At 36.9% G+C, this 20,582-nt stretch overlaps 5 protein-coding genes and 1 long non-coding RNA gene across 6 annotated transcripts; 2 read left to right on the top strand and 4 right to left on the bottom strand.

Annotated features, from left to right (window-relative positions):
- Positions 1–498: 498 nt before the first annotated feature.
- On the bottom strand, positions 499–2,940 carry LOC117790345 (peroxidase). The gene is made up of 5 exons (XM_034629766.1): positions 1,613–2,940; positions 1,215–1,554; positions 957–1,155; positions 787–892; positions 499–718 (listed from the first exon to the last, which is right to left on the bottom strand). The coding sequence occupies exons 1-5, from the start codon at positions 2,920–2,922 to the stop codon at positions 637–639; spliced, it is 2,037 nt and encodes a 678-aa protein (XP_034485657.1). The 5' UTR covers positions 2,923–2,940; the 3' UTR covers positions 499–636.
- Positions 2,941–4,327: 1,387 nt separating this feature from the next.
- On the bottom strand, positions 4,328–5,338 carry LOC117792144. The gene is made up of 3 exons (XM_034632153.1): positions 5,209–5,338; positions 4,543–4,668; positions 4,328–4,482 (listed from the first exon to the last, which is right to left on the bottom strand). Exons 1-3 carry the CDS (start codon positions 5,336–5,338, stop codon positions 4,328–4,330), a joined length of 411 nt encoding a protein of 136 aa, XP_034488044.1.
- Positions 5,339–5,393: 55 nt separating this feature from the next.
- On the bottom strand, positions 5,394–5,766 carry LOC117791522. Its single transcript, XR_004618062.1, has 2 exons — positions 5,693–5,766; positions 5,394–5,635 (listed from the first exon to the last, which is right to left on the bottom strand). It is a non-coding gene; the product is annotated as an uncharacterized LOC117791522 (long non-coding RNA).
- A 250-nt stretch (positions 5,767–6,016) lies between these two features.
- On the bottom strand, positions 6,017–7,447 carry LOC117792130. The gene is made up of 5 exons (XM_034632125.1): positions 7,417–7,447; positions 7,013–7,178; positions 6,601–6,945; positions 6,234–6,505; positions 6,017–6,054 (listed from the first exon to the last, which is right to left on the bottom strand). The coding sequence occupies exons 1-5, from the start codon at positions 7,445–7,447 to the stop codon at positions 6,017–6,019; spliced, it is 852 nt and encodes a 283-aa protein (XP_034488016.1).
- Positions 7,448–8,876: 1,429 nt separating this feature from the next.
- LOC117790298 lies at positions 8,877–10,124 on the top strand. Its single transcript, XM_034629706.1, has 2 exons — positions 8,877–9,318; positions 9,380–10,124. Exons 1-2 carry the CDS (start codon positions 8,926–8,928, stop codon positions 9,950–9,952), a joined length of 966 nt encoding a protein of 321 aa, XP_034485597.1. The 5' UTR covers positions 8,877–8,925; the 3' UTR covers positions 9,953–10,124.
- Positions 10,125–11,086: 962 nt separating this feature from the next.
- On the top strand, positions 11,087–16,593 carry LOC117790400 (protein PAT1 homolog 1). Its single transcript, XM_034629843.1, has 5 exons — positions 11,087–11,235; positions 11,434–12,157; positions 12,805–14,429; positions 14,506–14,751; positions 14,823–16,593. Exons 1-5 carry the CDS (start codon positions 11,191–11,193, stop codon positions 15,099–15,101), a joined length of 2,919 nt encoding a protein of 972 aa, XP_034485734.1. The 5' UTR covers positions 11,087–11,190; the 3' UTR covers positions 15,102–16,593.
- Positions 16,594–20,582: the final 3,989 nt, after the last annotated feature.

The raw sequence follows: 20,582 nt of genomic DNA, 5'->3' as shown, positions 1-20,582 counted from the left end.
TTTGTCAGCAATATTGCGTCACAATTTAGTATAATCGAGCTGTAAAATCATTGCAATAATACTACTGATAACATTATAATAAGTTGATAACAATTATATCGACCCCTTCTTGCGAAATGATCATAAGGAACATTTTTTAAGAAATTGACTTGATAATGCAAATTTGTTGAAAAACAAACCGTCTTCTGAACACTTTTTTTTGTCCCGTAAGATCATTTCGCAAAAAGAAGTTCCATATTCTTAGAATTTTTGTTCTGAGGAATTAGCAAAAACAATCACTTTTATTGTTAAGTTCAACTTTTATTTTATCAATCAAATTTAGAATTTATTTGTTATTACAATATATATAATATATTTATTTAACTATTATTATTTATTATTATTTTCTTCTTCTTTATAAGAGTTTTTAAAGATTTTTTTAATAAAAGTCTTTGAATTTTGTATTTTTAATTAACAAAATTTATAAGTCTCAAAACTTTGAAAGCTTCGACTTTTGTTAACAAAATAATATTTATAATACATTTCAATGAAAATATTTTTAATAACTTAAAATAATAATTTTTTCATCCGATGGAGAACTCGGTTGGACATATAAAAAAGTAAAATAGATAGGGTTTCAGATAAACTGATCGGTTATTAGTGAACCAGTTGGGGAGTAAGATCTTGCCATTTGGTAATGTCTAGTTGAGGAATGTCGTTGCAGTTCAGCAGACCATTACTAAAAGAAATGGAAATGTAAAAATTAATTTAAATATACAGACTAAATTTAACTTTTTGGCTACTCACCGAGAATTAGGGAAGACGAACACGTTGGGTTGCAGATCGTACAGACCCTGCACATTGATACAGAATAGAGAGGCGGCAGTTACCTTACGTATCTCAGCCAATTGGGCTAAAGCGGTTATAAGATTTCTTAGAACAACTTGATAATGATAAAGAATGCATTTTATACTTACACCGTGAAAAACCACCAAGATGATTCTCACGCTCAAAGAAGAAGCGATCGCCACGACGGGTATTGAGGAACTGTCTGCCCATAATGCATTGCATGGTGGGTCCAAAGATGGAGTCAGCTAAGTGGAACTCAACTGTACCGCCCACGTTCAACTCCACATCATCAGGTGAGGCATACACCTTACGCAATAAGTCGATTTTCTAAAAGACAAATCAAATATCAAGCTAAGCCCTAAAAACATACAAAAAGATTGCCATACGTCTCTAGGTATCTCGCTACTGAAATCTTCCCATTCGCTAGCACGTCGCAGACCGCAGAGTTCACGTGCATCATTGTAGGAAGCGAGTCCAAAGTCACGACCACGTTGAATATCCAAGGATTTGAGATCGGATCCGAAATCCTCAAATTCTTTGCGATCAAAGTAGTGCTTCAATTCCGGATCGATATTTGCATCAGAGCGTTTCTGCAGTTGCGTAACCATGCCACGGACAAGATCAGCCAAGTTGAAATTTGAGGACAAGAGTCGAATATTTTCGGGACGCTCAAAGAAGTCGCTAAGACGCAGGGTTTGATTTGAGTAGCGATTGGGAGCAACCATGCTGTAATTAACAGAGATGATTATGATCAGCGTTAACCTTCTACAGGGAGAATACTTACGAGAACCAGCCGGGGATTTGGGTGTGGGAGTACCGGAAGGCCGCATGAGAGAACTCGGCATAAGGACCGGCATTTACGCTCTCATCGTAGTCGTTGACATAATCGTTAGCATAATCCGTGCAGGGATATGTCAGGCCATTTAGATTGGTGTAGGCACCACCGAGAGTAGTGACCAGCCATTCATAGTACGTAATCTTCTGATATTGCGCAATATTTATCTTGCGCGCCTCCTGATACAAGCGTTCATCGTTGTAATGTGGATTTAGCATTGCCAACTGTTCGGCGAGACGATTGTGCTCACGGAGCAGCACCGTTTGCATCACAGCGATTGTCGGAGTGAAACTATTACGCCTGTCTGGAACAACATAACATTCGCTTTGGGTGCCACATTCGCCGTCTTGGTTGTGGCTCACTGGAAGCCAGTGCTGACCATTGGCGAAGCTACTGCGAAGCAGGCCACCTTTGAAGAGGCGTACCTTTTGATTCTGTGCAATCGAATTACCGTAAAGCGATGACAGGTCCAGATAAGATGTCACAATCGTCAACTTCTCGTCATAGGGAAGACCGCTCTTCGGGCAGACGGCGTTCGCATCGGAGACACTGCGAGCAAAGCTAAGACATGATTTTCCGGTATTATAGGAGATGGGTCCACCAGGCGCCAATGTGATAGGCATACACTGAGGATGACGTGGCTCGGCACAGCAATCCTTCGGAGCTCCCTTGGTCGTCATCTGGCTGATGTCATGGGCGACAAACTGACCCCATTGCATTGCAGCCACCGTACGGAACTTGTCCATCATTGTTTTCTCGCCATACATGGACAATGACAGTAGGCGGGCGTTGGGAACTTTCTGGCCGTGCTCCAAATAGCTGGGACGCATAAGGCGCCTGTATCTGGAAGTGGCGATGCCAAACTCTGGGTACAGTAGATTATTGCAGGCGCCATCTATTGTGCGATAGTGCAAGTTCTGCGTATCATTTAAACAGTTTGCTGGTGGAATGCCACATTTAACGGGCTCCGAACGCCGGTTTTCTTCGCCTAGTTTCAACCAGCCGTTGGATCCCGAATTGTCGCTTTCCTTGGGCAAAAAGTTCTTTAGCAGATCGTCCAGATTGTGGTCGCCCAACACGGATGCGCCCACTCCGGGCCGAATATCATAGGCATGACTTTGTCTCTTCTGTTTAACAGTGGATTCCAGGTCCAAATCCAATGAGTCCGAGTGACCAAAGGGACAACCGGATAGCTGTTCAGCGTTTGATGCGCTGTTCGCCAACAGAAACAATCCGAAAAATGCAGTGAATGCTCTCATGGTTCCACAACTGACTCGAGTATGATGTACTTTAAATGCATTCATTGCATATATACCATGAAGCATCTTCCGTTGTTTAGGTGTTTTGCACGATCAGCGGACGCGTAGAGTCGTGACTTCAGTCAATGACACCTTCCGTATTGTTGATCACGCAATTGCAGTTTGAAATTCTTGGTAAGATGGCAAAGATTATAGAACAATTATCAAAATAAAAGAAAATCTCGAGAGGTTTAACAATCATAAGCACTTTCACTTCGTGTCATTCACTACGGTTAGAAATGCACACACATCAAAATATCTAAAAATATATATTAAAGTTGATCTATGCAAATTTTTATTCACCTTCAACTTTAAACCTATCATTATAAAACTTTTTCAGTTGATGTTGAGAGATCAGAAAGAGATCATTGACTATATTTTAAGTCACTGATTTTATAAACTAGTTTATACATATAATATATATTGGAGAGTATAATGGTCAATATTTAACGAAAATTCTTGGCGCAAAGGATTTTACATTTAAATAAAAATTAAAAATTGGAATGATCTCATCATTATTTAATTAATTAATGATCCATAATGAAGTATTTGATTTCGAATCGAGTTTTTATTAATATTATAAGATTTTTAAGCATTTGAAAAAAGTTTGTAACTTATAAAAAAGTAACAAACCAAATGCAAGTCTATTTTTGAGGAAGGTGAAATTATTACTATACTGTAAGGATTAAGGTATGTTAAAAAACAAAGTAGTGAGAAAGGCTTTGCAACTTATATAAAAATTAAAAACGCATTGTTATTTGGATTTTAACTATCCTAAGTTTTCATTAATATTAGAAAGGATTTGAAATTAAAATTAAAAACTCTTTGTTAGTTGGATTTAAAATCCAGACTGTACTTAGTTTCAATTAATACTGGAATGGATTTAAAATTAATATACAAATTAAAAACTCGACGTTATTCGGATTTGAAATCGAGACTATCCAATGTTTTCCTTAATACTAGAAAAGATATTAAATTAATATAATAATTCAAAACTCGTTGATACTCGAGTTAGAAATCGAGACTCCTTAGTTTTCTAAGTAATCAACAGGAGTTCGTAAATTATAACTAAATAACCAACCACATGTTATGACTTATTTAAATACTCCTGCAGCGACTTTGGCATTAAAAGAATAGAATTAATTGTTTTTTTCCATTCGTAATACAGTGTGTAATTTTCGAGAAACTTGTTGTAGATCTCAGAATCGTCTATGGTTGCGTCCAAATATTTTTCCTGACTTTTCAATATGTGTAAGACGATTCCTAATAGCTTTTTGGGATACACTGCATCGATTTCTGAGGCGTGAGTACTAAAACTGACAAATTAATTGAATAATTAATTTAAAATATCATTGATTGCTTTAACTTACAGATTATCCAAGTATCTTTCCATAATTTGTCGGACCTTATTGAAAAACGTTACATCTATATCTTTGCTGTAGATCTTATCATAATCAACGTAATAACAGTAAAAAGAGCGATGCAATGCGATGATAACATCACTGGCATGGTTCAAGAAACCTATAATTTGGGGGAAAAAAAGAATTAAGACTTAATAAAGATGGGGGCCATCCAACAAACCATTCGATGTTAAAAATTCAACAAAGCTAAGGACGCCAGCAAATCGCAACGGATTTTCTTCTGAGAAATGCATTGTGATGTAGCTGTTGTATGTGCCATACAAGATCGCTAGCTCCCGCTGAGATGCTGTAAGACATAAGCAGACAAAAAATACATTTTAAAAACAACATTGCTTAAAAAATATTAAGAGGGATTTATTCTCTTCTTAGGCATGCAATTATTCAATCAACAAGAAAAAACTTTTTCATACTAAAACTTAATTTTCGACCTATGGTTCCTATGGCAGATATATAATATAGAGGTCCGATCCACAAATAAAAACAAACTTGATCCGCGTTCGGTATTCAGAAACCTACATTCCAAGTTTGAAGTCCTTAGATTTCATAGATCTTATAGCTTTAACTCTTTAAACAGATGGACAGACAGACGGACATGGCTCAATCGACTCGGCTGTTGTTCCTGATCATGAATATATATACTTTGAAATGTGTATATAAAAGTTACATTATATTTGACTAGTAATCTTAATTCAAGTTATTTTGTCTCATGATTATTTAAAATAGTAGTCCAAAAATAGGCTGAACAGTGCTTTTCCCATTTCAAGTGACAGAAAAAAGGGTTTGGTATCACAGTTTTGGACAACACTGGTTAAAATGTATCACATACCTTTTGGATCTGATTCCTTGGCATTAATTTCCTTTACAATATATGATGTAAATGTTGTGTATTGCTCCAAAAGTACTTCATACTCAGCATGGCATTTCGAGCAGTCACCAGGAATTGGAGTTATTTCCATATTCTGTGTGCAGAATGAACAAAATATCGCGTTGCGAAAATTCTACAAAAATAAATTTACACTATGAATTAAAGAAAAAAATTTTGAAATTTAAGCTCATTTATTACAAATGGTTCCATCGACGCTGGGACAGAGCATACATCACACTTGCAAATAATTCCCCCTTCTTCGAAAATAGCGCTGCGCTCACTGCGACTTTGCTCAAAAAAGTCGACAGATTCATGGCATACAGTCAGCTCAGTCCCAGCTTTTATATTTATAGTTGCCTTTCCTATATATTGTCCACCAGCTGAAGATCTGTAAAGGAGTCTAATTAATAATCTAGTTATGTAATTCCCTTAAATATAAATATACCTAATTTCCACATTAGCTAGGCAAGAATGTTTGAATCTTTTGAAAGTTGCACAAAGAGCTGTTTTTTCTTGCCTTCTCGGCCCTTCATAGCAAAAGTAATCATAGATAAACTTGTAAAAATTATTAGCAATAGATGAAAGAAGGTGACAACGTTGTGAAGTGGACAAATTTGTAAGGTGTTGCTTTGGTGTTAAAGCTTCAATGTCCAATAAAACTTCAACTGATTGTATATCAATATTCAAAATGTTTGAACTAACAAGTTTCTTGATATATTCAGACAACGGGCTGATCTCTTGTATTTTTGCTTGTTGTAGACTGTTGACCTTATGGCTTATCGAAAACTTTGTCGATTCCATACTTTCCTGGAGCATAATATAACAATTTACAAAATCTGTGTAAGCGTTGATTGAGTAGTATTCAAATGCATTTGCATTTATCCGTTGCACTTCTGTCGATCGGTATGTTGAATAAGCAGAGCTTGCAGGCATGTTATTCTTATATTGAAACTGTTCTTTTTGTGAATTCAGCGTAATGTGTACACTTAAACGCATAAACAGTGCGGCAATCAGTCTAATGCTATCATCTTTGGTCAGTTCCAGCTGACCAAACCAAGTCTCTTTTATATTTATATCGTTATGTACAAAGACAGCCAGACGAAGAGAGGTGGTCATCAACTGGCGACACTTTGTGTTTGTCAAAAACTTTCCATTTGGTTGTTTGGACAAATATTCTCTGATTATAGTTTTTTTTGTTTGATCTGACAATGAGTGTTGCACTATAAAATTCCATGCAGCAGTTGCATCACGAATTGGCCTATGGAGAAAAACCATTAATAAGCTTAAATATAATACTCTTAAATTATTAAAACTTTGTTTATTATTAAATATTATCTTATCTTATGTACGCACCCATTCTTTTGTGTAAAATTAACAATGGCCGGCAACAAATATTGGGCAGCTTGTAAAAAGCATCTAAATAGAATCGTCGCTTCCAGCATTTGTATTAAGCCAATTTTGTAGCCATAACATTCAAATTTGTGCTCATTCCAATCCGATCGCATGCACGCCAATGAACAGTAGCTAACATATCGGCAATTGCTGCAAGTGTAAAGATGATCTCGATAAACTGCACACACTGCACAATTCATAAAAGGCGCGCTGAATTGAAAGTAATGCGGATTCTCTGCAATGACGACTTCACCTTTGGCTATTGAGGTGCGTGCATAAATTCCAGCAATACCAGTGGGCTCTGATCTGTCAATTCAAAATTCGAGAGGGTAATTGGCAATTTCACCAAATATTTAGATTAATGTTAACTTACACAAATTCACAAGCATTGGACGCGAACGGTATTTCTCCGTCAGAATTAAATCCATGAATCGGCACATGTCTGCCAGATTCTTTCTTGATTTTAAACTGTATATTATTAGAAGATTCTTTGATTTCCGCTTTGTAATTTTCCAATCGCTTGAGGTAGGAGTGCAATTCTAAATAGGGGAAACATCAAATTACAAACATAAAGTTAGTCAAGTAATTGATTTTACAAAATACAAAAGGGTAGTAATAATTAGATCCATTAAGAGTAACTATTTTTAAAAATAAAAAACATAGATGGAAATGTTGTTAATTGTTGAAACAATTACTTGTTAATATTAAGGGATCATTAAGTATTAGAACTAGAGTCAGTAAGACTAATAGTATTATACAGTATAGTATTAGTATTACCCTTATTTTGGACCATTTCCACTGGCATCATATCTGTAATTAGGCAGAAATGTACAGTAATACAACATGGATTATTCGATCAAGGAAATTATACTCTACCTAAAAATTCCTCTAATTGATCTAAAGCACGTCGAGCATCCTTCATTTCTCTCATAAAGTATAAGCAAGAGCACGTCAAAGTCTGTACAAGTACTATCTTATCGATTTTCATAAATTTAAGGTCAAAACTCTTATAATAGATGATATCGTTTAGAGCCATCTGAAATCAAAAGATGGTTCATTCCAATACGAAATGATTTGTTCAGTGTATTTACTAACAGGATATTTCTGAACTCGAAAAAAGTAGACAATGCGTGCCAAAAGTGCATCCATAAATGCAGTGGTATTGGTAGGTGTGCGATATATAATTTCGTTTATAAATTTTAGATCCTGTAATAATTGCATTAATAGAATATAGTACGTTTAATACATAAGTATTTATGTATATATATGTCTGTAAATACCTGTTGTGGCGTCTTCATGTCGCTCAAATTTATAACACTTAATAAATATTCGGAATATCCAACGACGTCATCGAAAAACTTATTTGCTGATTTCTTAAGTACAAGCACAAATAATTCAGTTTCACTGCAAAAAATACGTACATATGAAAGTGTGTATTTGTATGTACTCATGGATATATATACAATGTGCCTATAATGGCTAAGTTATATTATTTAATACCTACATTACATTTTGCGGACACACAGCACGACATATTGCTTCAAAGTCGCTGTCTAGCGACTCTGGTAAAAAGTTTAAAACCATTTCATTCATTGTTATAATTAACGTTTCACAAATTCAACATGTCAATTCTGCGCGGTAGGTAGGGTTGCTAATATAATTTATCAATATATCGATATTTTTATAAAAACCGATTTTTACCCAAATATCGAGTATGCTATTTTTTTTTATATATTTTAGCCCAAGGGCTGCCACCCTGTAAAAATTTTCATAATTTGTAACATCTCTCCCCTTGGGGTTGCAAACTTCAAACCTTCATTTAAATGTTAACCTTTACTTTATCTAACTTTGAATTTTAAATTTTCTAAAAATTATTAATTTATTGATATTTGTATTACTTTAAATATACATTTACCAGGACACACACGAAATAGCTATAAAATAGCTTAGCTGGCAGCAGTGCTAAAAGAACGAACGAATAAGAACTTTAAGACGTAGCGAGCGGATTCAGCTCAATTGAACTAATAAAAAATAGTATACAAACTTAATTTAAATTTTTATGCCGTATTTTTAATATAAAATGCATGAAATTGATAATATGTTAGTAATGAAGAAAATAATTGTAATTGTGTAAAAATAAGTTAAAATAATACTAAAAATATATTAGATTTTAACCCGTTCATCTTAATGACTCGTTCATTTGAACTCTATCAGAACCAAACGAAACAACTCTGTCTTGCGTCTGAGACTTCCAAGTATTATTAAATTGCATTTATCAATAGCAAAATGAAGCGGAAAACAAGTGAAATCTGGTGTTTCTTTCGAGCCGTCGATGACACTTTTGCTCTTTGCAACATATGCAAGGCAAAGTTGTCATATAAAACGACCACTACTAATCTAAGTAAACATATGAACAGAATGCATCCCAATGTAAACGGGACAGCGTCGCAACATAATCGCAAATATAAAATAGAGTCCCAGTCGATTGATCGCCATCGAGGTAAGGCTCGAAATCCGGCGCAGGAATTAATATTACTCAACTTCATAAAGAAGCATCCTGGATTGCTGCAAAGTCCATCTTGGGAAACACGGAATTCATATGAAGCGCTTTGGGATCAACTCGTATCCGAGCTAAATGACAATGGCCCGCCACAAAAAGACGTAGCGACTTGGAAAAAGGTGAGATGGTAATTAAATATTATTATTGTAAATATATATAATGTATGCTCTATGTATGTAGGCAGTAAAGGACTGGAAGAGATTCATCATCAAGAAAGTGGAGAAAAACGAAATGCACAATATACCGCTAGCAACAGGACTTAGTGCGGCTGAGGAAACCATAGCTAGTTTGTGCCGTTTAAACGATGATGTCGGTCAAATAATTATGAATGCATCAGACGATGATTTACTGGACACCTCGAATAATACATTTGATGTGGATGACGTGGAAGACGTTGTGCCTGAAGAAGAGGATCATAGCGCGCTGCAAGATGCATCCGGATTCGCTTATGAACCGGACGATTGTAAAGCAGACCTCGACATAGACCCGCTTTTTTTGCAGAGCCGCAAAAGGTCATCATATAAAGAAGGAGGCATTAAAAGAGAGCTTGAAACGTTGAGTAAAAGGATCAGTTCGGTCAACGATGCAACGTGTAGCACGCAATTAGCTATTAATGAATTTTGCGCCCTCTATAAACAGAAATTGATTGAGGATAAGAGGCACCACTCGGTTATTGAACAATTGATGGCCGAGAAAAATGATTTAAAGAAACAACTTTTGGAAATTGAGCAAAGAAAATTGTCATTGAAATAACGAGACGTTGCGATTTTGCTTATTTACCAATACCAATTTTGTAGTATATAGTTAGACAAAAATTAAGATAATTGTATAATACGCCTTTTCGTGAATATTCTATTCACAATTTAATGTTATGTCTCAAAAAATACATATGCTAAATGAGTCAATTTAGTAAAGATAAAGCTTTGAAAACCCGTGGGAAATGGAGATAATGCTATAAAAATATTATTAATGTTAATGTGCGATTGATTATTGAGATGCTCTAATTTTGATTCAATATCATATTCATTAATGAATGCTCGAAGGTATAAATAGTACCCTTAATAATTATACATTTTTTTTACGTTTTAGAGGATAAGAACGTAAGCGTAGTAAAACCCCCTGAAGTATATATATATTGGGTAACCACGACGGCCAAACTTTGTCATTTTGCTGTAAACAGGTAAACTTGTCGGAACGGGGCGGATCGGAGCATAATCATGCTACCATATAAACGATTGTGCGAAAACAAAAGTTAAAAAAGTTGCTCATGGAAATATATAAACCAAACCCGCAGACATTATTTCGTAGTTACCCATCCCGCATGTAAAAATGCCATAAGGAGATAAAAATTAAATTAAATTAAAAATTAACGATTGTGTGTTTGTGCACCCTCTCAATAGCTGGCTAGTATATCACTAAACACTGTGTACAGCTGATCGCTGTGGTAGCGTCCACAGTCGGTTATTATCGATTGTCTGAAACTAATTGTGAACGGCGGCAAATTCAAAAAATCACTTCATTTAGCAATAATTTAGCAGCAAAGTAAAAGTTTTAGGGAAATTTGAAACTAAAGAAAAAAAAGGTTAAAATTTGAATAAAGGTTTGAAGTTCGTTACCCCTCTGAAAAAAAGTCAAAAGATTAGTTTTAAAAAATATTTTAAAAAAATCGATAACATTCTTGCATCTCGCCAATTATTGCAAAAAAAAACTAGAAAAAAATTCAAACTGGGCGCGATTATTTCAATTAATTAAAAAAATTCTATCTTTAAAATTAAAAAATATTCCAAATAAGGTGAATATTCTTAAGTGCGACCAAATTTTCAATTTGATTAAATTAGAGCAAGCTGCCAGATCGTGAAATTTTGTAGGGTGGCAGCCTTTGAACCTGGTGGCCTGTAGATGATGTGGAGGCCAATTGACTTCTTCTTCTCAACCATTCATGGTGACTGACAAGTCATGATAATTTTTTATAAAACAAATAGTTTTTCGCAATGGACGATTCGTTTTTCGGATTTGATACAACTACAGGCATACCGGTAAGTAATAAAATCGACTTCAGCTATAATGAGGTGCTTTAATGAAATGATGTACGCAAAATATGCCCTATTCATAACTTGGCTCGTAGGTTTGGAAAAGAAAGCATTTTATCGGTTTGCCACCATGCTTTTTGCACTGATTTATAGTAGAATATGTTTTATACAATTGACATATTTATTAACAATTGACTTTTATAGGATGACGATGGGCAAATTGCAGAGCCCCCGGAAGAAGAGTATGACGCCCTTAACGATGAAACATTTGGCTCGGCGATAAACGGCGACTGGGAGGAAGCCCACGAAACGCTCGTCCGACTCGGCGGCAATGGCGAAAAAATTCGGAAAGGTGCTGATTTTACAGACCACAACCAGAGTGGCAGTGGCAATGGAACATTTTATAATCAGAATCAGCACCTGCGTGGCATTCAGAGCCAGGCCGGCAACCTCGACGACTCGGACTTGGAATTAAATTTATCAACTATGAAATTGGATGATGTTGACTTGAGTACGTTCGGTGAAAGCGATGCAAACAACCGCTTCAACTGGGATTCTATTGTTTGGGGGTCCAAGTCGTCGCTTCCAATGCCCGGCAATCAGCAGCTTTTTCGAGATAACTTTCGCAGCGCATTCAAGTCGCAGACTTCAGCCGCACCCATTGGTCCATCAATAAGGCCAATGCCGGAGTCGAATGCTAATTTTGGATTGCCACCAATGCCAGCAACAGCGTCGGCAAAAATCTCGACACTCGAGGACATTGAACGGAATCTGATCATTCAGCAGGCAATACCAAAGCCGCAGCAGCAGACGCAACCTCTGAACCAGCAGGATTTTAATCTGACTAATCGGCAGCATGCAGTGGTAACACCAACAATATCCCAACACCAGCAACAACAGCTACAAAAGCCGCCGCCACAACATAAAGGTAAGTCAAAAAGCTCGAATCGTTCAGTTAAAATCAATGCGGACTCTGTTAGTTAATGTCATTGTACTCCAAGCAAGAGCAAAGTCCAATTAGACCCTATATACTGTATATATAATATACAATGGCTTGTTGTATGGTTGAGCACCCATAATATCACATACATATAAACATTGAGAGTGTTCCGATCGATAAAATGACAATTATCTGAAGGGAATGTCGGACTATTCTTAAGAAATTATACGTTTTGTTTATGTTGACTACTAGCTGGATAACCGCTAGTTCGCTCTTGTTGAAGATATAGATTCAATTTAATACCTTAAAGAACCACAATGCTTTTTATACTAAATCTTCATTTTGGTAAAGGTTGTCTACCAACTGATCACTCCTATGAAAGCTATTTAATATAGTAGTCCGATTTTATTCAGTTTTTCTCACTTACGGTTATTCTTTGAACTTTGACCCTGAACTTGACTATATTTCTGTAGAATGCAACTACAGTGAGAATTGCTGGTTTCTTAGGCTCCTGCTTGATTTTCATCTTTATCGCCAGCCAGGACATTTAATTTCAACTTATATTTAATTATCATTCGTTTACATCGATCCCTGAGATAAAGTAGACATAGATTTGAAACCAGTGACCATTTCAGTGCCCCCTGGGTTTATGGCAACTCCCCAAACACCACCACCAAGGCCAAATTTGGGATTTCATGGTCCACATGCGTTGGCCGGCGCGGGACCAGTTCCTGGGTTAATGCCGACGCCGCAGTCGCAGCCGCAACACCAACAGCACCAACAGTTAAACGGGCTAAGTGGCAATCGCGTGCCACCTGGTTTCATATATCCGACTGGACTGGCACCGAACCATCCGCTGCCGCAGCACCCTCTGCCGCAGCACCCTCTGCCGCAACACGCGCTGCTGCAGCAGCACGCTGGCTTGACGCCGAGTTTTCCACGACCACTGCCAAATCCACATTTGCCCACGGCGCTGAACAACTTTGCCATGCATCCGAGCTTTAATGCAATGCGCGTTGGCATGCATCCGGCGGCCTTTATGCAGCCTGTGCCGCCGCCTCGTCTGCCTCCACATAACTTGCTGAATCAGCAACCCAACTCCATGTACAACATGTTCAACATGCGTCTTGTCCAAGAAATCCAACAGAATCATCCGCTGCTGCAAAATGCAGCAGTTGCACGTCAACAGCAACAGCAACAAACTCGCGTCGGCGGCGATCGCCAGAAACAGCAACAGCAACAGCTGCCCCAACAACTGCAGCAGCAACAAATGCAACTGCAACTGCAACAGCAGCAGCTACAACTACAGCAGCAACAACAACAGCAACTTAATCGTCATGGCGGTAATCTTCCTCATGAGGAGTTCGACGAGTACGCGAATCTGATGAGCACACGCGACAAACATTGGCTTATCGGCATCCAGCTATCACAGTTGAATACGGACACGCCGTACATTGACGATTATTATTACACGGTGCACAAGGAGCGCAAGACCGGTCAGGTGCGTCACAGTCAGGCGCACAAGGACAACCAGTTGAACCATCCATTGACGCAGCCGCGTGGACATGCCCAGCTCATATTGGTTCAATTGGGCAACAAGAATGGCTCACGCAACGGCCAACAGCATCGGGAGCGACGAAATTCGGAGAACACAAGTAGCAGCAATGCCAGTGGAACTACAAATAGCGGCAACAATACCAACACTTTGCCTGGCTACATATTTTCACCCTTGAAGTTTGAGAATTCGCTCGGCAAGTTGCAGTACGGAAGTGTTACGGCACCGCGTAAGATTATTGATGCCGACATTATGGGTAGCGATATGAGTCCGGTTGATAATAATACCTCATCATCCACATCCGCTGCTGGGTCCCAAAGTGCTGATAAAAGCATTGATTGCACCAACGAGGTAATCCTAGCACCGAGCAACATGCGAAAATCGCGACACATTCTGTTGCATATAGAGACCCTATATCGATATCTGCTTAAGCTTGAGGATCTCGAGAGTCCCGAAGTGATGTCAACCATTCTCCTAAAGAAAAAGAAAGAAAGCGAACGCATTGCCGCTCTGGAGCAGCTGGAAATGGCTCACAAAACGCCAGAAGAACGCGCTGCCGAGGCAAATAATCCGCAAACCATGAATCCAGCCCTCAAAAATAAATTCAACTATGAAATCGAGGCGCGTCCTGTTCTGGTGGGCAAATTAAAGTCCGGCCTCACATTCAACAAAGTCGTGTCCATGATGAGCGTGCGCAAGGGAAAGGTATGTCCCAAGACATTTTCCATTTCATCTGCACATGATTGAAATTATTGTGTTGTATTCTTTTCTCATTCTTCAGATACTTTTACGGCGTATTATGCCCTTTATTGCTGATCAGAGCATACGCTGGGCAGTTTGGACTGGCGTCTTCTGTTCTCTGCAGAGTGTCGTTAAGAAAGATCGTGACGATGTGGAGGGTGCACTGTACGCACTCTATCCGGAGTTCAAGAAGCACATACATGAGGCGAACTTCGAGACAATTATCAATATTTCAGCTGCTTTCATACTGAACGACAAAAAGATGTCGGGAATCTTCTGTAGTCGCGTATGTCATATTTATAGAGTCGTCATAGAGTGGACACTTTTATTATCGTTTCACATTTATTGCTTTTTCAGTTTGGCATTCTATCGCTTGTCGGATTAATATTACGCGCAGAAGCTATTTACATGTCCAACAATGACTCGACGCTTAGCGAGGATAATCGACAGAAATGGCGTGAGTTTCTAACACAGGTCGCTTCCTGCCTTAATCGCACCATACAGAACCAGACCATCTCGGCGGCAATTGAGTCTGATGCTATTCAGCCAATGATGAATCATTTTGCGCGTTTCAAAGACTTGAAACTGGATGCACTTTTGGCTTTAATAACGGAGGCCAAACATCAAATAAATTAATTGAAGGCATTAATTTGATTTCAATTACGTTTCTAATTAGAACTCCACATAGCCCATTGTATGATTTCTGTCATTATCATTAATGTTGGGTTATTCAGCAGTAAATATTATGTATCTGTATACTTATACGTTCGTGTTGTTGTGTTTAAAAATATTTACATTTATATATATATAACACGCGCACAATCTGTAAAAGAAATTCATGCATACAACACACAAGTACACGCATACATATATACATATACTTATGCAAAACAAATATAAAGTACTCATAAGAAGATTAAACATGTAAACAGATGCAGGAAACTTTCTTTTTCATCCATAGTAATGTGCACTTAAAAAATGAAAACAACTATCATGAATATTTGTTATGGCATCGAAATATTTGCTCATTGTATATATGCCATACTGTATTTAATAAGACAGACTTGTCCACATGTATCTTCTACTAAAGCTTAACAATTGTGCTGTTTTCTCTTTGATTTTAATTTGTTCTCTTGGTTGATTTCAATTACTTTATGATTATCCAATTTTATCTTAAAAACCGGGCTTTATTAAGTACATTTGTCAGTAATATATAAGAATAAAATATAATTCATTACGCAATAATCGTAAATTATGAAATCTCTAAAACACACACCATTTTATGTATATGTTGATTGGAACTTCTGATTATGATTTGCGTAATTTTTTATTTCGAATTCTTAGACAAATATAGGAAGCTTACTTTCCTAGAATATTTTTTTACGATAGTTTGTAATTATCAGGCCTTTATAATTGCTTCGGCTATGTGGGAATATTGAATTCAAATTTATGTGAAAGCCTATAAACACAAATAATTATCTAAGCATCCCATAAGCAATCTAATACAAAAAAAAAATATTCAAAATTGTGATACATTTTGTCTATTTTAAACAAAACCGATTAGTAAAAAGTGCACATGAAATGGCAAATACGATAACCTTTATAAACTAATTTCGGTTTTATAGATTAAAGACAAAAAGCGACGGATAAATATTTGTTTTCAATATCCGTGGTCTTTGTAATTGGGAATTTTTTATTAATTAATATCATCTATGTTTTCTATCGTATCTGTATCATCGTAAAAATTCTTAATTTGTCTGTTGTTTTTAAATTGTTTTAAGTTTCAATTAACTTTTTTTTCGCAACCTCATACTTAACATTTGTAGCCTATTTTTTGCAGAATCACATGAAAAAGTCACGATTTTTACACAATCAAATAAAAGTTAAAATAGGATAGACCTTTAAGCGAAGAGATTGCATATACTACAACAATTATGGTATATGTTGTGTATATGTACTTATATTTAGAGCACTTAAATTTTTTCTATACTGCATAATTTTTGTTTAGTGTTTATAAAAGCAAACAAAAAAAAAAGAAAATCCAAACAAATATTGTATTTGACTTGGAGGAATAATAAACAGCAACCAATTCACAGGCGACACATAATAAAATCTTATTTCTATCAAACCATTTGTCTATTTAAAGTTTCAATGTTCTTAGACGGGGAATATCCATAATACAATAATTTATAGTGATTGCTGGAAAAGTAAAACGTATTTTATTTAAATACATATACTTTTCACTGTTCATCTCTAAGCTTTTTGACTCACCCTAAGTTATTTAACAAAAAACCTGTTTATTCATACACTATTCAGTGTTATTTTCTTTTAGATAATTTTAGTAACTGCACTCAACATCTAAAAATAACACGAACAATTGTGTTTCAAGCTGGGATCGTAAATATAAGTTTAATTTGAAATAAACTTAATGTGGGTGGGGTATATAGAAATCTGTGTGCCAAATTTGGTTACTCTATCTCTTAAAGTCTCTGAGATCCTTTTGCTTATACAGACGGACGAACTGTTTTTCGCGACTTGCGGGGGCCAAAAATTTAAAGCAAACTTGATCTGCTCCTAAGTTTTTGGGATCTACGTGTGAAAGTTTGGTATCTCTATCTCTTATAGTCTCTGAGATCTAGGGGCTTACACGGACGGACAGACAGACAGACGAAATGACAGACGGATAGACGGACATGACTATATCGAATCGACTGTTGATGCTGATAAAGAATATATATATACTTTATAGGGTCGTAGATGGCTCCTTCTCCCTGTTACATACATTCCAACGAACTAACGGGTATATTTAAGAGGTATATGATGATTTTTTAATACAAATTTGAATTAAATCACAATTTAATTGTTTTAAATAAAAAGTTAAAAGGTAATTTTAAATTTTTTTGTATAAAAGATACATTTTTTATTTTAATAATAACGTAACGGTCACTAATTTTAAGTTTCGTTGAAATAACAGATAGAAATGTTACCAAAAATTTGATAAGGGTATGGTGGATTTATATTAACCTCATATCCTTTGCAAGGATATACCAAGCCGACTACTTAAGAAAAGGACGTCTTATTACTCATTAAAAGGTGTATATTTATTTCCCCATATCATTAAATTTTTATTTTTGGACTCTTATATGGCTTTCGACCAATGCGAAATAAGCTAATGAAATGTTGGCATTTATTCCCGACAGAATCATCAAAACCCCAGAGGAAGTTATGCATAACTCGTCACCATCGGCGCGACGACTAAGACTATTTTCGATTCTAATTGGGAGAACAGCGGCATTTGGTCGCGACAATGGTAGCAATAATGGCGCCCAATTCGCGGGCACGCTGCGTGTTTCTGTTTGCAAATCAAAGTTGTGCGTATGTATGTGTGTGTGTGTATGTATGTCGAGCGAGTGTCCGCATCCGTTTTGTCCTGCATGCTTAAAAAAGTGTGCGTGTATGCGTGTGTGTGTATGTTTACTGCTTGGCTGGCTGTAGGTCGTGCCATTTTCACACTCACTGTCGCGACATGAGGACAATACAACGGGGGGATTCGTCGCCAAAATTGCTAGCCTCATCCAGCTGTGGCTGCTGCATACTTGTATTTGTACGTGTATGAGTATGAGGGTTGCGTGAGGTGGTGTGGGTTGGGGTGTATGGTGGGCAGGGGGGCGTTCACTTCATTGAGAAGTAAAATGATGCCGACAAGTTGTCGTCGTGCTGGTCGTCGCCGTCGACGCTGGCGTCCTCTGTCTGTTGTGCTCGTGGTCGGCGTCGTCGTCGGCGATTCTAAATATCGAAACAACTTCCGATGTTGCCGCCACTTGTTACGCATTTTGGCGCCTTCTTCATCTGATACCGTTACTATGCCTTTGTTTATTTGCAAATGTATGTTGTAAACCCATGTCCATATTTATATATATAAGTATTTATTAGCTAAATATAAACGTACATTTACGTTAATTATAAGATTTTTAATTTTTTGCCAGTGCTCCCAGTTAAAAAAGGGTTTCTCCATTAAATACTGTCAATGTATCCTAAATGTGTTTTTAAGTTCAATAGGAATGAGCCGCAATTAACCGCAAAATATACACACTAAACCTACATAAATATATAACTTGTTAGTTAATCAACTTTTCTCTTATTTTGACAATTCTCTATGGAAATACATAATTTGAATTTATGTACCTTTGTAAAACATATTTCATATTTAATTAATAATTCTTTCTTAATCCATGCCTGTCTGAAATGCCTGTTTGTGTAATCGGTTATTGTTTTCAAATTGGTCAAAAAATTGAGGCGTCTATTCAGGACATGATTAAGTCAATGACGCGGCGACATTTTTCTTTGTCGTGTCTCGCCAAATGCTCAAGCGGCACAGTGGTATCACATGTACAAAAATGTGCATACAAATGTAATTCATTTTCAAACGCTAATATACTTATTTACCACGTACGATTTTTTACCAAGCTGTCAAACCAAAACGAATATCGGATTCAGTTATGCTTCCGGTTCTATCTGTAATTTGGTATTCGGATATCGGCTTCGTAGCAGTTTTAAAATACCGATATAATTTCGGTTCACCAAAAAATTAATTTGTTTTAAAAATTTATAAAAAAAAAAAACGATAATATTAACCAAAAATTGTATATTGAAAAAAGGTCTTTCTAATAAGATCGATATTCCATTCAAATACAAAATTGGTTTGAAAAACGATTAACTTAACAACATAATTGAATTTCATGCTTTATTAAACCGAATCGGTTATTTCTGTTTCAATAATTTCGGGTTTTGGGGTTCGGTATAACAAATAAGTCTTGTTTATGTTAGGGTTTCAGTTACGGTTACCAATTCTAATCGGGTAATAACGTTTAAAAGTTACAGTTACTAATTGATACCTAAGATTAGTACCTACTGAAGTTGACCCCTTAATTAATTCAAATCTATCTGTCTCTCAGACTAAACATCTATGTTGTATGTATGTATATATCTTAGTTACCCCACAGTGCTAGCCGACATAGGGCTGCTGGAAGGGCTCCTTGGCAATGCGACGCCAAGGATGGACGCGGACGCGGTTACTTCTCCGGTGGGGGCTGTCGTTATGACTGTTATTGTTGCTGTTGTTATGGCTGGCGTTGTTTAGTTGACTTCGGCCGCCAGTCGCCGTTGCCATCGCCGTCGCCGTCTGCGTTACCGTCGCCATCGCGGTTGCCGCCAGTGTTGCTGGAGCCGGCAGACCGGCAGCCAACATTCGACAACGACAACGAAACTGCGCGCAAATACAGATACAGCTACGAATTGGTTTAAGATTCAACACCATGGGGACTAGAAGCCAAGTGTCGCCAACTAGAAATTTATTTACTATGTATTACTGTTCAGTTTTTTACGGTCTTTCATTTTTATATGTTCTCATGTTTTGTTTTCAATATATTTTGTGCTCTGCTGTCGCCGCCCTGACTACTTAACTCCTCTATTGTTGTTAATTGGGGGTATTCAAAATACATTAACCCCGCATTCTAATATTTACATGTGTGTACAAATCTGTGAGTGTATGCACACCTACGCCACGATTAACAGCCATTTACTCAACTCAAAATTTGAATTGACGACGATGAGTCTTTAACTTAATAAATCACAATACGGCCCCCAAATAAATACTTAGGTTAAAAAAATTTAACGGTTCTGGAAAAACACATTTTAAATTTTGCAAAAAAAAAAACAACATTTTCTTGGGATCTTAATTTTTTTTCATATTTTATCGTAGGCCCTTACGGTTGGTATGATAAAAAAAATAGGTACAAAATTCGTTTTACGGACAACTTTTTAGTTCACAAGGTGGACAATCATCTGAGGCATATGCATATCTACATATACGTGTAAGAACTTTATTTATTTACATTTGGATTTTGATTGTCTTCTGGTTTTCCAGAAAGTACTGTTCCTTCTAAACTTCTAAGTACACATATACATATGTATATGAAAATGAGTCAGAAATCAGGACATTTGGCGGCGGCTGCGGCGACGGCGCCTTGTCCAACGCTTCTGTGCCGCCGTCTGCGTCAGTCTATCAGTCTATAGAATGCTCTGCGCAGTGGTCACAAGTGCGCACTGGCGAAAGCA

This window comes from Drosophila innubila (genome assembly GCF_004354385.1).
Source record: "Drosophila innubila isolate TH190305 chromosome 3R unlocalized genomic scaffold, UK_Dinn_1.0 2_E_3R, whole genome shotgun sequence".
NCBI classification, from domain to species: Eukaryota; Metazoa; Arthropoda; class Insecta; order Diptera; family Drosophilidae; genus Drosophila; species Drosophila innubila.
The sequence above is the reverse complement of the archived record's forward strand: the minus strand, read 5'-3'. Positions and strand labels throughout refer to the sequence as shown.

Bases quoted from the DNA above. Each gene is read 5' to 3' on its own strand.
- LOC117790345 (XM_034629766.1), bottom strand. From the start codon at position 2,922: ATGAGAGCATTCACTGCATTTTTCGGATTGTTTCTGTTGGCGAACAGC. The intron at 1,555-1,612 runs GTAAGTATTCTC...TGTTAATTACAG, and splicing joins CAAATCCCCGGCTGGTTCTC to CATGGTTGCTCCCAATCGCT. The intron at 719-786 runs GTGAGTAGCCAA...CATTTCTTTTAG, and splicing joins TTCGTCTTCCCTAATTCTCG to TAATGGTCTGCTGAACTGCA.
- LOC117790400 (XM_034629843.1), top strand. From the start codon at position 11,191: ATGGACGATTCGTTTTTCGGATTTGATACAACTACAGGCATACCG. The intron at 11,236-11,433 runs GTAAGTAATAAA...TGACTTTTATAG, and splicing joins ATACAACTACAGGCATACCG to GATGACGATGGGCAAATTGC. The intron at 14,752-14,822 runs GTATGTCATATT...TTGCTTTTTCAG, and splicing joins CGGGAATCTTCTGTAGTCGC to TTTGGCATTCTATCGCTTGT.
- LOC117792130 (XM_034632125.1), bottom strand. From the start codon at position 7,447: ATGATGCCAGTGGAAATGGTCCAAAATAAGG. The intron at 6,506-6,600 runs GTGCGTACATAA...TTTTCTCCATAG, and splicing joins AATTTTACACAAAAGAATGG to GCCAATTCGTGATGCAACTG. The intron at 6,055-6,233 runs GTGTACACATTA...ATTATGCTCCAG, and splicing joins CGCACTGTTTATGCGTTTAA to GAAAGTATGGAATCGACAAA.
- LOC117792144 (XM_034632153.1), bottom strand. From the start codon at position 5,338: ATGGAAATAACTCCAATTCCTGGTGACTGCTCGAAATGCCATGCTGAG. The intron at 4,669-5,208 runs GTATGTGATACA...TATGTCTTACAG, and splicing joins CAAGGAATCAGATCCAAAAG to CATCTCAGCGGGAGCTAGCG. The intron at 4,483-4,542 runs GTTTGTTGGATG...CCCAAATTATAG, and splicing joins TGAATTTTTAACATCGAATG to GTTTCTTGAACCATGCCAGT.
- LOC117790298 (XM_034629706.1), top strand. From the start codon at position 8,926: ATGAAGCGGAAAACAAGTGAAATCTGGTGTTTCTTTCGAGCCGTCGAT. The intron at 9,319-9,379 runs GTGAGATGGTAA...CTATGTATGTAG, and splicing joins ACGTAGCGACTTGGAAAAAG to GCAGTAAAGGACTGGAAGAG.